A 16,006-nucleotide genomic window follows, 5' to 3' on the forward strand; every position below is an offset into this window, starting at 1 on the left:
TGGATATTTACTGGTACATGTGTGGGTGCCTAGTGATGGAACTGGGTGCTAATCTATAAGAAAAAAATTTTTTTTCATGTAAATTAAACCTCATGGGAAATTTAAAATCAGATTTAAAAACAGGAGCATGTCTGAGAAGACTTGCTTGATAGAAGGCAGCAGAAAAATAGAATAAACCAACAGCGTAATACCAAGAGATAGTTTAGAATGAGAAGATAAAACAAAAAACAAACACTGGTTTCTCTTCCTAAGTACTCTTCTTAACCCAAGCCAACTATTCCCAATAGAAAAACTAGGGGAAGGAAATAAGCCAGAAGTGGAGTGGGGTTCATTTCTTTTAAATATGAAAGAAAAAAGTAATTGATCATGTACACCTTTGAAAATAAAATGTAAAAGGATTATTTAATGAGCATGTGTAACATTAACGCTAAAATGCAAAAGATAGCAAAATGTGAAGTAGTATATAAATAGTTACCTCTGGGAAGAAGGCCTTGTTGGAGAGGATTTAGGAGGGAAGAGGTAAAATGGGGACTTTAAATTTAAACTATATATATATATATATATGGTGTTTGAGAAACTTTTTTTAATAAACTTTTAATACTTCTATAACAAACAAAAAATAAAATGTAACATATAAAAAACAGCAACAAATAGCAAACTAAAAAACAGTGCACTAGCAGCTATGAGGGAATGACCAGTGGTGTCCACTAGAACTGAGGTAAAGCAAAGAGATGAAGACAACATGGACTATAGGCCTGGAGACTTCAAGATAAGCCCAAGGGTCCTAGATGTGGGCGAAGGTACCTGGGGAGGGCAGCAGGAGAACACTGGGGCCTGTGCAGTGTAGGTATAAATATGTTGTCTCAGCTGGGTCAACAGTGCCATGGGTGAGGTCCCAACATTCTGCTAGAACTGGGGGCAGAGTTTGTGGTTCAAAGAGTAGCTCACTGATCGTTTTTCCCTGCCGCAGTGGCTCAAGAGGCTGCCTCTGTACCTGTCCTAATAATCACTAAATTCAGCACATGGCTGAACCTTGAGTCACGTAACCAGGACCCTGGGTATAAATACCTACAACGTAGCTGTAACCAAAGGTGCTCTGGTCCCTGCTGACCAGTGATTCTCAACCTGATTTAGATCACTGACAACTTTGGGAATCTGATCAAAGCCATGGATCATCTCCATCTACAATCACAAGTACACACTTGAAGCACCATGGAGTTCAGCCCCTATGAGGTTCAGACAGCAGGTAAAAGAGCACCCGCGTATACAGAAAGGAAAGCAGCGGCACAAATCTGCTGGCTACACCTGCTCCCAGAGCAAGGTGGTCCTGGGCTGGCAGGAGGTGGGCCAACACAGGACATCTTCCTTTGCTCAGAAGCAGAGGGAGGTTCGGGCCACAGACAGTGCTCTGCTTGCCCATGACATCCACGGCAGCTTAAGAAGCTGAGTCTTCTGGTGACAGCGCCAACAAAGGAAACCCTCCCAAAGAGACATGGAAGTCATCAGACAGGAAAGCAGAGCTCTGAAAACCAGCATCAAAGAGCCCCAAGTTGAAAAGAGATTTTGTGTTTGTATGTGTGTTCGGGAGAAACATGTCTAAAATAGTAACAAGAAAGGCCTTCTGAGTTGGCCAAAGGGAAGACAAAGCTTTGCCTAGCTGTGAGCAAGGTGGGAAGAGGCCGGAGGAGGGTCTTACCTGCAGTAGTTATGCTCGCCCACGCCCCCCTCCCCGTTGGGGTACTTCAGAGTGTTGTAAGGATGCTGGAAAGTCTCGTTCCAGAACAGACATGGCTTCCCACCTTGCAGTGCCGTCCAGTTCTGCGTTCCCCTGTAATCTGCACCATTGGCTGTGAAACATTCTAGGAGAAAGAAAAGACAGAGCAAATAAATTTCTGGCAACATCTACAGCTTCCTCCCTCTGTGCTTGATGTCTTGTTTTGTTTGGATGGAGCTGGAAATGGGTAGCGTCTTGCTGGATCCGAGACACAGTGGGTTGAACATGGGTAGGGCTGGGTACCCTCCAAAGGCCAGGCCCCTCTTGGTGCTGCTTGTCTGCAGACACAAGGACATTTCCCCCGAAACTATACAGATCCCGGCTAGGATATAAACAGGGAGCTGAAATGTACTGAAGCCCATGAAGTGAACTGGGAAAGCCCCCAAACCTGGGAGCCGTCCGTGAGGAACTCTGGGTGCTCAGGGGGGTCACTGCGCCGCCAGCGTCTCTGCGTGGTAACTGGAACCAGGGCACCAGCTCTAACTGAGCTCTCCTCTATGGTCTGAAAGGCTGCACTGACACTTGGATTTAATAAGACCATTGGATACAGCAACGCTTTGGAATCCCAATCACACGGGTCTGGGAATGACTCACATTCCCTGGTAATGAAGAACAGTCCTCCCCACGCTGCTTGAGACGGAGGTGCCACAAAACAGACAGTCAACAGGAGGGAGCGGGCGCTGAGCTGGCATTTTCTTTCACCTCCTTCTGAAATTCCTTCCTACAGGACACGTTCAACACGGTCTGAGGTCCCTTTACTAAGAAGACAAATCCTTGCAGGTGCAACAACTGTGCTTCTCAAATCTGCCTTTCAGACTTCGGTGGGGGAGGGGGGTGGGGGTGGATGGGAACCTCGGCTGAGAGGATTTCCCCCCACATATTGCATGCATTACATTCGCAGAGGTTCACGAGAAAGGCACGGTACAAGAGCGATTTCCGAAAATTAGCTTAGTTGAAACTGACAGATAGAAGCACTTCAAACACCCCTTTAAGACGTATCCCTAGGAACCTGACAACCTGGGGCGGTGCACTAGCATTCTGGGCTCTGCTCCTTTCCCTCCTGGCATGTGCTGACCCACGGCTTCTGGCATGAAGGACTCACACCTCCGGCTCCCAGCGTGGGGCGTGCTCCTCCTCCGGCCTCAGCATGTGCGTAACAGGGCGTCTATACTCTGAACTGTGTCTGAAAGCTACCCGCAGACCATCTCTCTTCCTGTACCCACTTCCTCTCCCGATCTGGGCCCTGTGTTTTGCCCAGAATGGCATGGTTTTATGGACAGCCAAAATAACTGGGAACCCCAGGCTGCACAGGACACCCTCGCACTTCACCTACACGTTGTGAGAAGGGTGACTCGTCATGTTCTGAGTCAACCGAACCCTCTACCAAGAGTGCACGAATTAAAAAAGTTCAAAGGTAACTGAAGGAGGCAGCTCAGTATAGCAGAAAGTCCACTGGTCCCAGACCTGACGCCAAACAGCTGTGCAACCTTGGACAAATCACCACCATCCACATCACCGCTGCCACTTACATGGGGTTCTACTGGGTGCCAGGCTCTGCTCTCAGTGCTTTACATCAGCTCCTCACCAGCCCAACCTGGAGGCCTCAACATCCCATTTTACAGATGAGGCGACTGAGGCACGCGATCACACTCTATGCTGCCTCTGACAGAACCCCTTGGCATCATCCCAGCTTTCCCACGCTCTCCCTCACCCTGTTTCCTCTCATAGGCGAGTCCTGTTGACTTCTGTCAAATGAGTTCCCTGAAACTACCCTCTCCTCTCCGTCTCGGGCGCCGCCACGCTTGTCCCGTTCGCCGTGGAAGGACAATATGGTCTGATTCGGGTCCCACGGCATCCACTGTTGTGCTCCCAACAACCCATTCCCCACACAGGGCTGAAAACTCCCAGAGAGACGTGAGCGCTGGGAACAGAACCCAGAGCCTTCAGCCCTGTCTGCAAAGCCCGCGAGACGTGGCCCCAGGCCCTCTCCTCACCGCCGAGCTCTCCCCTCATCGTGTGCTGTGATCCAGCCACGTTCTTCTGCCTTTAACTCTATAAACACACCACGCTATTTCCTGCCCGAAAAGTCCTTCCCCTAACACTTCCCATCACAGACTAAACATTATCTCCTCGGAAAACCCTTCCCCACCATCTCCACTCCTGTTTTTCTGCCCTTCATTTGTTTCCTTCGTAGCACTTATCATCACTAGGAATATATATGATCTGCTGGGGAGAGAGAGAGACTGTGAGTGCGTGTGCGTGTGCGTGCGTGTGGGCTCAACACACCAGAGCCCTACCCAGTCTCAGGGTTAGAGCAGGACCTGGGAACCTATATTCCTAAAAATCTGCCCTGGTGATGATTCCAAGATCACGCCAATCTCTGCCAGTTACCAGAATCTTAATTTCCATGTGTTAATACATATTTTCCCCTATCGAAAGTGACTGAGGAGGGGCTTGGGAGCCAGAAATGCGGGCCGACCAACAGAAAGCCTTAGCAGTACACAGCAATCTGCAGGGCAGTGGGTCAGTGTGCCCTGATGACTTCATCCGAAGAAGAACGCGGTGGCCATCCATACAAGGGCCAGCCCTCTGGAACGGGATGAGGTGGCATCTCAGAGATGGGATGGGTATGAGCAAGCCTGTTGGCTTTAGTCTGCTTCTCCCAGGCCCAGTCTTGTTCTTAATTACACTAGGGAAACTGAGGCAGTATTACCAGATTTGACAATTATTTTTTGAGCAGACCTGCCCAGTGCATGTCAATTGTGGGGAGGGTGGGGACAAGAAAAACAAACGTGAACATTCTAGATTACAATTATGTGTGCATCTTGACTTCACCAGAATACCAGGGTGGGTCTAGGTAATGGGGGCCCTGCCCACCTTGTTCCCTACCGTTAGGAAACTGGCCTGAGCCTTGGCTAGACAAGAAAGGAGAGGCTTAAACCAGTAATAAATAATCACATGGCTGGTTGTAATACTTACGGATTCAGTGAAAGAGAACAAGCAAAGGCGATAAATCTAATGTCCAAGATACTATTCATTAATTCATTCAACAAATATTTATTCAACACTTACTATATGTCTGGCACTGTTCACAGCACTGGGACCGTGTGGTGAACACTCTGCATTCACATGCTAACAGGGCTTCACGCTCATAACACACCAATCAAAGTCAACGCTAGCCAGTGCTGTGTGCAACAAGAGAAAATGGAGTAAGGGGATGGAGGTGGGACGGTGGGGGTTCTCTTTTAGGAAGGACCTGGAAAGGCAATGTTTGTGCAAAGATGTGGACAAGAAGAGGACGCAAACAGTAAATGACACAAGGGCTTTCTGGGTAGAGGGCACAGCAGGCACAAACCCGGAAAACTGCATAGACTCTTCGGGAGAGTGCGAGGCCACTCCTCTGACCCAGCCAGAGTAGGGCGAGTGTGCCGGGAAGGGTGGGTGGGACATGAAGAGGAGGAGGGGCCAGGCAAGACCAGGACATGCAAGGTCTTGAAGGTCATATAAGTTAGATTTTGGCTTTTGTTCTAAGAGTGAGAGGAAGTCATTGGAGGGCTTTGAGCAGAGAAGTGACTTGATCAGATTTATCCTTTAGCAGAACTGCAGCTGCCAGGTGGAGGAAGAGCTGTGGAGAGTGTGCCAAGCACGTGGCAAGGGGACCCTAGGTGGCTGCTGCAGACGATGGGCTGGAAAGAAGGGTGGCCTGGGCCACGCTGGCAGCTGAAGGGTGGGAAGAAGTGGCTGGACTCTGGATGTATTTTGAAGGTAGAACCAAAGTATTTGCTGGGGTGTGGGGGTTTGATGAATACAGGGTCCCAGAGAAAGAGCAGTTGGCGACAACACCGAGGAGGTAGGCCTGGGCACCTGGGTGAATGGTGCTGCCATGTACTACGATGGGGCAGAGCCAAGAGGCACAGTATCTCGTGGGTGGAATCAACAGTTTGGTTTTGGACAGGAAAACTGGATGGAGATAAGAGAGTAAGCAGATGGCTAGATGAGCCCAGGGTTGAGGAAAGAAGCCAAGGCCAGATCCAGAAGTGTGGAGGTAACAGTGCCTGTGTGGAGAGAGAGGATATCTAGGCCGCGCCCTGGGGCCCTGCTGCATTTCAGGCCTGGAAGAAGGGCCCAGCCGTGACGGCTGACAGCACGCAGTCTGGGAGGTGGGATCTTTAAGGAAGAAGGGGTTTTGAGAAGGAAGGGATCATAAGCTGTGAAAAGCACTGCTTTATTTCCTGCCTGTCCTCTCTAGCTGGAGCCCACTCCATTTATCTCTGTTGGACCTTTCCTCTCTATCAGAGAACCCCAAGTCTTTTGTTTTGGGGGACTGAAAGAAAACAGCCCTTAAATTAGACACAAGCCTGAAGCACTCGGGATTAATTCAGCCTTTCTAAGCTGGCGATGCCTGAAGCACTCGGGATTAATTCAGCCTTTCTAAACTGGCGATGCCTGAAGCACTCGCGATTAATTCAGCCTTTCTAAGCTGGCGATGCATTATCTTTTTCTCCATCACCAAAATTCTTCAAAGTATGGCTTGTGGCATTTATTTTTTAAAAACTGAGATGCACTTGTGGCCAGAGGAGGATGCTGATGGGCGCGGGCCTGCCCTGCTCCGGCTCTGCCTAGCGGCTGCACCACCTTCACAGCGCATCCCTCCACATCTCAAGTTTATCTCTGAAATGAGGGCAGTCGGCGAGATCAGGAGTCCTAATCCTTTTACATACACAAAGACCTCTTGGAGAACAGGTTGAAAGACAGGGATCTGATTCCCCAGACAACCATCACACACACACACACACACAACAGTTTACAGTTTCAGAAGTGCTCATGAAGCCCATGAAGCCCTTCTATGCAGCCCTGACTGCCTGTACAAGTGATATACCTACAGAATAGACACACATGCACATGTAAACTTACAGGATTGAGTGGTTAATCTCCAGGGTTATGAAACAGTTTAAATCAAATCCTTTTCTCACTACTTTCTAGCGAGAAAAACTTCTGGCATGGAAAGAGCACGTTACTGGCTGGAGTCAGAGCTCAGCTCCGTGGTGTGCAAGCTGCAGGCAGGCAGCTGAGCTCCGAGCCTGTTTCCTCCCTGGTGCAAAGGGGGATTCGATTATTAATAGCTCGGGACACCTGGAAGAATCAGAGGAGCTGCAAGTAAAGTGCCTAGCACACAGTAGGTGCCCCATAAATTATCATTATGCAAATAAACAGTGTCTTATTATGTAACTAAACAGTGCAAAAAAATCAAACATTATTAGAACTTTGAAAGTACTGTAACAATCACGATCGTGTAGTTTACTCTACCCCATAAAAATACATAGCTATAAAAGGCAATATGCCATGGATGGACAGGCACACCGTTCTGCTATTTACAATTCTGTTGACAGTTATCAGGCTACCACGTGGATAGAAAAAAAATATGTAATGTTTGAAGAAGACGGGATATGTGTACATGTATAGCTGATTCACTTTGCTGTAGAGCAGAAACTTTTCAACACTGTAAAGCAACTATACTCCAATAAAAATTAATCAAAAATTGATAAATAAAAGGAAAAAATATATGTGGTTTGAACCCTATGTTGAATCCCAGCATTCAGTGGATAAACGGTAAAGTGAAAAAGGTATATGCTTTTCTTAAAATTCCAACTGTGTGATGAAACATGTCTTTGTTTATATATGCTACTGAAATCACATAATTCAACATTTGTACTTACTATAAGTGAGGAAAATGCCAGTCTCAGGCAATTTAACCCTTGATAGGTTGTACATACACTGAATTTTTAAAGTTCATGTTTAAAACTGTAATGAGGTATTCTGTTAAGACAATTAAAACTTGACATATATGAGATAGTGACGGGAAAGCAAAAGACATTCTACTCCTCAATAACATTTAATAAAGTTGAAGAAGAAATTCTCAATGAAGCTCCACATCATTCCTAACGACACTGTCTCCCTGAACCATTCCTAATCACACCATTGAGAAACAGAAATTTTTTCTCATACTGAGTCTTGAATTTTCCTAGTTTTCTGGTAGCTAATTACTAGTTAGATCTCTGTTTATGTGATGTGTGTGAGAGTCACTGTTTTAATCCATCAAAGCCAAGTTTCTGTTCCACATAGAACCAATCAGCATCTCTATCAATCCTACGTTGGAAGAATCTGGCTGGTTTTAGCCTAGTTTGAAATCAACACGAATCAACAAGCATTAAATTGAATTATGGCATCTTAAAATAAGGCAGAAAATATTTTTCAGCAGGAATATCTTCTGTCCTTTTAAAAGATATCTATTAAGTTTGGCAGGCAGGTAGATTATAGAAATATAAGGCTGAGGTGGAAAAAGCTCGTTTTAATACTTAGATGGCGACACAAGAGTGTCGTCAGATGTTTGCACAACACACCTGTGTGTTTTCAATACAGACTGGTGTCTGGTGGAAACTTCTGTGTAGGTCCTCAATGCCTGCGGTCCCTGACAAAATCACCTTTTGCCCTCAGACACTCAAAGGCACTCAGGAATGCTTATTTCAGAAACACGGAACCTGGCGGTCAAGAGGTGTGTGGCCCTGGGAAGGCAGTGGTTCTCGGCTTTTCTCACCCCAATGGGGCTGAGCCTGTGAGAAGAAACTCTACATCTTTAACTTCGATGGCTCCCTAAGGGCAGGGATTCCCATGATTACAAGGAGGCAAGTGATCTAGATCTTGATCTAGATCTAGATCCCCAGAGAGAGGGTAGTCTGTGGGGAAGGAGGAGGCCTTCTATATACACAGTGCATAGACAATCACTGGCAGAAAGAGGAAATGACACTAGGTAAGTAGCTGACACTGCAAGGTTTAAAGAAATCACCTGGATTTGGGCCTCCACTTCTTCACTTGTGAAATGAGGGGACTGGAGCCAACGTCCTTTCACTCTAAACTGTAATCTCAGGATTCTAACAAAATAGGACAGAGATGCAAAAGTCTGAGGTAATGTGACAGGAAAGCTTAATGATTAAGAATCTCTTCCAAGCTTACAATGTTCTAATTCTGTTTCTCTAATGGAAGGGACAGTTCTTCAGGAAAAAAAAAAAAAAAAAAACTCACCTCCCATGTGGGTGGGCCCTGCCTCTGGAGAGGCTCTTAAGCACTCTCTTTTGCTTAGAAGAAGCTACATCTTCAAAATATATATGTCAAAGAAAAAAAGGGGAAACTTCTAGGTGAATAGAGACTTAGGTTAATAGAGTCAGATGACCTAAAAGCATCTTGTTTAGATCCTTGTTTGAACTGTAAAAAACACCCATGAGACAATCAGGAATATTTAAATACTGATTAATGGACTGGATATTTGATTATTGTTAAATTTTTTAGCTGTGACAATGGTAGTGGTACTACGTTTTTGAAAAGGGTTCCTATCCTTTACAGATACATAAATATTTACAGATGAGATGATATGATATCTGAGATTTGTTACAAAATAATCCAGTTGTAGGAATCAAAGGGATACAAATGAAATAACACTGGCCTTGGTTGATAATCATGAAAGCTGGGAGACAGATACATAACAACTTCCTTACACTCTTCTATTTTTGTATATGTTCTAAATTTTCCGTATTAAAAATTTTTGAAAGGACATCTTGAAAATGCTAATATGTTCTTTTACAATTAATCTACCTTAGTTTCTTTTTCAAGAACTATGATCAAACTCAATCAACCATAAATTCACTCATCTAAAATCAAGACAGACATTCACCTACCATGTTCTTGGACTATGTATTCACAGTTCAAATGACCACAGGAAAAAGTAGTTCTGTACTTTTGACCAAAGTATAATTGCCACAAAATAATCACTGTAAATATTTAAATTATCAGTAGCTTTTCTATTAAAATATCTTTCAGATCTTCCTTTTCATTCATAGGAACAGTGTGCTTAAAAGCAGCACCCTGTACCTCTCAAAGTTATTTTAACTAAAGAATGCATACTTTTGGAAGAGAACCTGAGGTCTTCTATTTAAATCTCCAGCTTATTCATCTGTATTAACAGATGTGCTCAGTTGGTCAGTCTTTGCAACCCTGTGGACTCTAGCCCACCAGGCTCCTCTGTCCATGAAAATTTCCAGGCAAGAATACTGGAGCAGGTTGCCATTTCCCACACCAGGGAATCTTCCCAACCCATTAACAGATAAAATACTTGATTAAAAGACTGGTCTAAGAAACACTGAACCTATACTAAGCAACGGACCAGAGGTTTAAATTCAGAAGACCCACGAAAAAACTTCAGAGAGGGGTCCTCATTACTTGTTACATAAAAATTTGAAAAAAGGTAACTATCAAAGCAGAGCAGGCCCTGAACGCGGGACTGCTTGGGTTCCAGACCCCAGTCTGGGTCCCATCTGGAATATGCTCTACTCCTACCCAGGGAGGACCCCCTGGACAGCATGCATGGCTGTCCCAGTGAAACACGTGTTTTTGCCAGGAAGAGTCACCATGAACATGCAGCAGTGCTTGAGGAATTGACAGTCATTCCGTAGGGTATTATAAACAAGCACGCTCAGCAAACTGAAGACCAGGAGATAGCTTTTAAGAAAGAATGAGGGAATTCCCTGGTGGTCCAGTGGTTAAGAATCTGCCTTGCAAAGCAGGGAATTGGGATTTGATCTCTGGTGGGGAAAATAAGATCCCATATGCCTCGGGGCAATGTAACCCACGTGCCACAACTAAGACCTGATGCAGCCAAAAAAAAAAGAAAGAATGACCATTCACCTATCAACATATACAGAAAGATTAGGCCAAGCTTCAGTGAAAGCATGAATTCGCTCAGAAGTCACTAGCTCAGCAGAAGTCTAAGGAAAACATTTCATTAATTAACCATGGACTTTTCTGCCAATGCCAGCAGGACATGTTCTATCACAGTGTGGTGATAGCACCTCTCTTAGTGTAATGCCTAAGCATCAGTGGGTCTACTTAAACATGTACTTATAAATATCCTCTTCAATCCTGAAATAAAATTTCACACTAGAGTGTTCAGGTACGGAAACAGGAAGCATAGGAAGTCTTCAAGTTCAAAGTCCACTTCTCTGATGGACAATAACTTAGTGCATCATAAGTCAACTCTAAAGGATCAGAGCAGAAGACAAATGCTGGAGAACTACTTGAAAGCTCAGGGTCCAGAAGAGACAGCACTACACTCCTACGGAAACCACAGCTCTAAAACAAGTCCCACAGTGCCTGCTGTCCCAGCTCTTCTAAGACTTGATCATCTTGAACTGGAATTGCTCCAGAAGCACCTGGCCCTGCTTCCACTAGCACGTAAGTTTCCTGAGCGGTTCACTCATCTCTGTAGTCTCAGTAACTACAGACCACACAGAACATGCCTGGCAAACGTCTGTTGAGTGAGGGAAGCAGGTGTATGGAGGGCTGAGGGGAACCCAAGATGGACATATTCAGAGAACCCAGGTTTCCTTACCAATCTAGGCCTCCACCCTGGCTGTCAGGGCCGTACTGTAAACGACCCGGGAGAAATTCCAGGAAAGTTTATGTAAATCAAAGTATTTGAAAATCAAATGCTTGCTATTTAAACCAGGGGAATCTGCTATTTAAATAGAATCCAAGGTAGAATTGTTTGTAACAGGGAATGAGCAGCCCTCTTTGCAATGAATACACCTGTTTCTATTCTGAGTCCGCTTGCAACAGGAGACAGCTGGCTCAAATCTACACCTCACCTAACCATCACTTGAGCAACACATTCACACTGTCTGAAGTTCTCAATCGGACTAAAAAGGAGGTAAAATAAACTGATACGATCCAGCTTCTGGACAAGTTTCATGAGTATTGCCTGTGTCCGACTTTTAATTTCAGACAGTGAGAAAGTTCCCCAATAAAGGAATCCTGGAGGGCAGCCAATGCTCCATGGAAGCCAGTCTGGGCTATTCAGCTTCCCTTGGTTGATGTGGGGTGGGCAAACAATACAGCAGCCCGTGAATGAGGAGCGAGCTGACTGGCAGGTAGACAGTGTATTCTAGGCGAGTGCGTGTTCAGTTGTGTTCGACTCTTTGCGACCCCATGGACTGCAGCCCACCAGGCTCAGTATTCCAGGCAAGAACACTGGAGTGGTTTGCCATTTCCTACTCCAGGGGCTCTTTCTGACCCAGGATCAAACCCGCATCTCTTTGAGTCTTCTGCACTGGCAGGCAGAATCTTTTACCACTGAGCCACCTGGGAAGCCCCAGTGTACTTTTAGAGCACATCTTTAAATTAAAACCCAAAGCAACAAAGTTATCGTTTTCTATGATTTGGCACAGGGACAAGTCCTAGTCAGAGATGTGGGGCATACCGTAGATATTTGATAACATTTGTTAGTCAGTTCTAAGATAAAGATATGACTCAAGAGACAAGTTTCAGAAATCCTGGCCATGGAGACAGCTTGAGGCAGAAGTCTCAGTGCAGTGCTGACTACAAACAAGAACAGGCATCATTGTCACCTCTAGTCACTCAGAACGAGGACAGATGGTGGCCAACAGACTGATTTGCTGGTCAAAGGTTTAAAGTTTCAGGCAATGTTTCATGGATCAAGAATTTGGTTGCCAGATTTAGCAAATGGAAATACAGAATGCCCAGTTAAATTGGAATTTCAGATAAACAATGAACAATTTTTTAGGATAAGTATTCCCAAATATTGCATGAGACAAACACACAAAAAATTACTGTTTATCTGAAATCCAAACTTAATTGAGTGTCCTGTATTTAATCTGGCACTCTTACTCTAGAGAAAGTGGAAACATACGGTGACCCACAGACCTCCTTACTCCACTGAGATTTCTGAAGCCCTGTTCACAGAAATGCTTAAGGAGTTTAGATATGGATGAAGAATCTATCTTCTTAAGAGTGAAAAAAGATGTTGATCAGAGTCGCCTACTCTGAGGCCACAGAGAAGAGAAGGGCAAAAGAATAACATGATTAGGACAGGGTCTCTCAATCTCAGCACGACTGACATTTCGTGTTGGATAATCCTGTAAAGGGGCGCTATCCTGTGCATTCCAGGATCGTCAGCAGCATCCCTGGCCTTTACCTGCTAGATGCCACTGCACCCCTTCCCACCACAAAAATGTCTCCAGATATTGTCAAATGTCCCTTGGGGGCACAAATCTCCTCTAGTTGAAACCACTGAATTAGAAGAAATGGTCAAATAAACAGAGAGTGTCATACCCATTAACCAGTGGTCACACAACAAAAGATTCTTCACGAGGGAGAAATTTTCAGCTCCACCCAGGGGGCCCCCTCAGGCCCGTAAGAAGGATGAGAGGACTAGTTATTTCAGCTAAGACAATCAGAAACCCTTCATTGGCCAGAAGCACTGGAGGAGAATCTTTGGTAAGCCAAGCCGATGAAGTTCTGCATGGCAGTACACACATCACAAAGCAGGGAGACGCACCCAGCCTTTGAAGACGTTCCTTTTAAGTTAACCTCCCTTCCAACTAAACTTTTTCCAAATCTCTTCCTGCCATTTGGAAGTTGAGTGATTCTCAGCTGAAAAGGCCTGTATATACGAGGTGCAGATGGCAGCAGTTATGGCCCTCACCAGATGCTGCAGTCTCTAATTTGATTGAAAGGATATAATTAGACAACAGAAACACTTTAATGAAAGAGCAAAACATGGAGGGAGGGAAGGATTGAAGGCCCTTAACTGATGCCAAAACACCCACCAGTAATAGAGGCTTTGAGTCTGGGGAAAAGGAAGGGGAAAGCCCCTTAAAAGGACAGTCCCCATCCTGTTTATTTCCCCATAGACATAGGAATAGGGATTTTATTATTGTAGATTTCCACTGTATTTTATGTGGGAACAATTTGATTAAAACCAGAAGAAGTCTTCGGAAGAACATCAAAGAAAAACAAATATGGCTTCTGTGGTCATTATTAAAAATATTTTTACCAGTCCAATAATTTTCTTTGAAGATGAATTTTTATAGATTGAACAGCAGCAAGTAATTTACATACTGTGATGACACTGGTTAACAATCTCTACTGTTCTAGAATAGAACTACTTGGCCGCCATGTTTTCATCCAACATCAGGACACCAAAGAACATGGACAGCCACTTAACATTTCTGTTTGGAAGATACCAAGAAACTGGGGAAGAGTTAGTCCTGTAAGTCAACGCTACAACTGTTCTGAATCATCTTTAAAAGTTGCCTCTGCTGTTTTTATTATTTCCTAGCTTTCAAACTTTGAGTGTGAGTACACTGCTCTGGTTCTAACCAAGAATCTAACCAAACTGAAAGAAGTCCAGCCCTCAAAGTCTGAAGTTGCTAATGTGGTGTGACACTGGTTTGGAAGCCTCCTCAGCCCACTAGAAGTGGGACCCCGCCCTCGTGGAAAATTGAACAATAAAAGTTTAATGCTCTGGCCACTTGCCAGGGATTAAATCAGTGGTGAGAGAAACTAGAAGCTGGGCCCAGCAAAGAGGCAGCTCCAAGAGGGTACTGTTATAAGTAGGAGGGAGACACAGCCTTGTATAGGAGGTGGCCTGAAATCTTTTGTCTATAAAGTTCTTCCTAGTCCCCAAACTCATTCCTCTTCAAACTGGTGCAAGTCCAGGCAAGGGAGGTGTTTACCTAGAAAGTGCTTTAAAGGCAGGTGGGGAGTGGGAAGATGTCCTGAGAGAAGGAAAAGGTAGGTTTCTGTGGAGTGGCCATTTTTGAGGAGGGACACCCCTCTGACATTTCTACAAGGGCTTTGCTTTCTCTGTTCAATCTGAATCCAGGATAAGGTCCCAGAGACGAGGTCTGGGGAAGAAGCACTGCTATCTTGAGAGGAAGACACCAAAGACAACAGAGAATGGGGGAAAAATACAGAGTGACCTCGGGCTCCTCCCCTAGACTCACGCTTCTGGGTTCCAGCTGTATTCTCAAGATAAAAATAACATGGGAGAATGTCAGTCAGTTCTCACCCATTCACCAGGAGTCAGCCAGAAATGAACCTGTCAGGTGACTACAGGGGGCTTGAGGAGACCTCACCTCAAAACCTGCACAGGTAGTTTGCTAAGGAACACATTCACTTCCTCCTCTGTTGTCCTTATTCAGGAGGCAAAAACCCAGACAAAAGCTGCAGATCCAAACTTCCGGCCTCTCCCAAGTGTTTTGCATTAACTGTTCCACAGTACAAATACAATCAACTTGGTATGTTTGTTTCATTTTGTTTTTTTCAAAAATGTTTTAAAATAATCAGGCATGCTAAACACACTGTTGTTTTTCTAAAGGCCACTTTATAAAAATGACGATAGAACCATGGAAATAAAACTCGACTGTTTAGGAAAATGATAGAAGTTTGTTTTCTCTTTTATTTTTTTTTTTCTGGCTTTTTTTTCTTTTTAAATATCTCAGGGCTGGTGCCACCTGCTGCCTAGGCTTTCCTCTGAGAAACAGATCTCTCAACAGTTTGATCCAAGCAACATCTGCATAGCTGAACAAACCCTGGGCTGGTTCTGAGGCAAGCTCTATTTTCTTTATGTGCTGCACGCTGAACCACAGCTTTTTTTTTTTTAAGTCTTAGTAAAGATCCAAATGTATGTGCATGAAATTTCCCTCCCGGACACATTCTTTTTAATCGTGGTAATATATACATAACATAAAATTTACCTTTTCAACCATTTCTCAAAAGTCTTTTAAAGTCAGCTACCAGTAAAAGGTTCATTCATTCACCAAAATCATTTGCTTCCTTGTCACCTTTCCAGACCAGTGAACACTGGGGAAAAAAAAATCAATACATATGAACCCAGAGCAGTACTTGGTAAAGTACAGCCTGTAGGCCAACTCTGGCCCACTGCCTGTTTTTTGTATGTCCTATGAGCTAAAAAAATGCTTTTTAAACTTTTAAATGGTTGAAAAAACTAAAACTTGTGACACATAAAAATTACACGAAATTCGAATGTGGGTGTCCATGTGAGTTTTACTGGAAGACAGCCACTCTCATTCATTCACATTTGGTCTATGGGCTCTTTTGCCCTACAAAGCCAGAGTTGAGTAATTGCAGCAGACAGTACATGGCCCACAAAACCCCTATTATTTACTGTCTAGTCCTTTATAAAAAATGTTTGCCGACACCTGATCTAGAGCCTCACATGGTATTACAGACTTGAAAAGTCTACACTAAAGATGATATATTGCCCATCACACCAAATTCCTAATCTGTACACTGTGAAGCAATATATTTTACCTTCATCACTGATTGCCTTTGATCCAAATAACCTAAATCATAAGTAAG

General features: G+C 44.4%; 1 protein-coding gene across 1 annotated transcript in view; it reads right to left on the reverse strand.

The window, feature by feature from the left end:
- The window catches only part of KREMEN1 (kringle containing transmembrane protein 1), a 55,985-nt gene that overhangs the window by 36,075 nt on the left and 3,904 nt on the right, over positions 1-16,006 (reverse strand). The window contains exon 2 of the mRNA XM_065904445.1: positions 1,697-1,859. Within this exon, the coding sequence (XP_065760517.1) occupies positions 1,697-1,859 (163 nt within the window). The remainder of the gene's footprint in view (positions 1-1,696; positions 1,860-16,006) is intronic.

The sequence above is a fragment of the Muntiacus reevesi genome, chromosome 13, assembly GCF_963930625.1.
Source record: "Muntiacus reevesi chromosome 13, mMunRee1.1, whole genome shotgun sequence".
In the NCBI taxonomy this organism is placed as follows: Eukaryota; Metazoa; Chordata; class Mammalia; order Artiodactyla; family Cervidae; genus Muntiacus; species Muntiacus reevesi.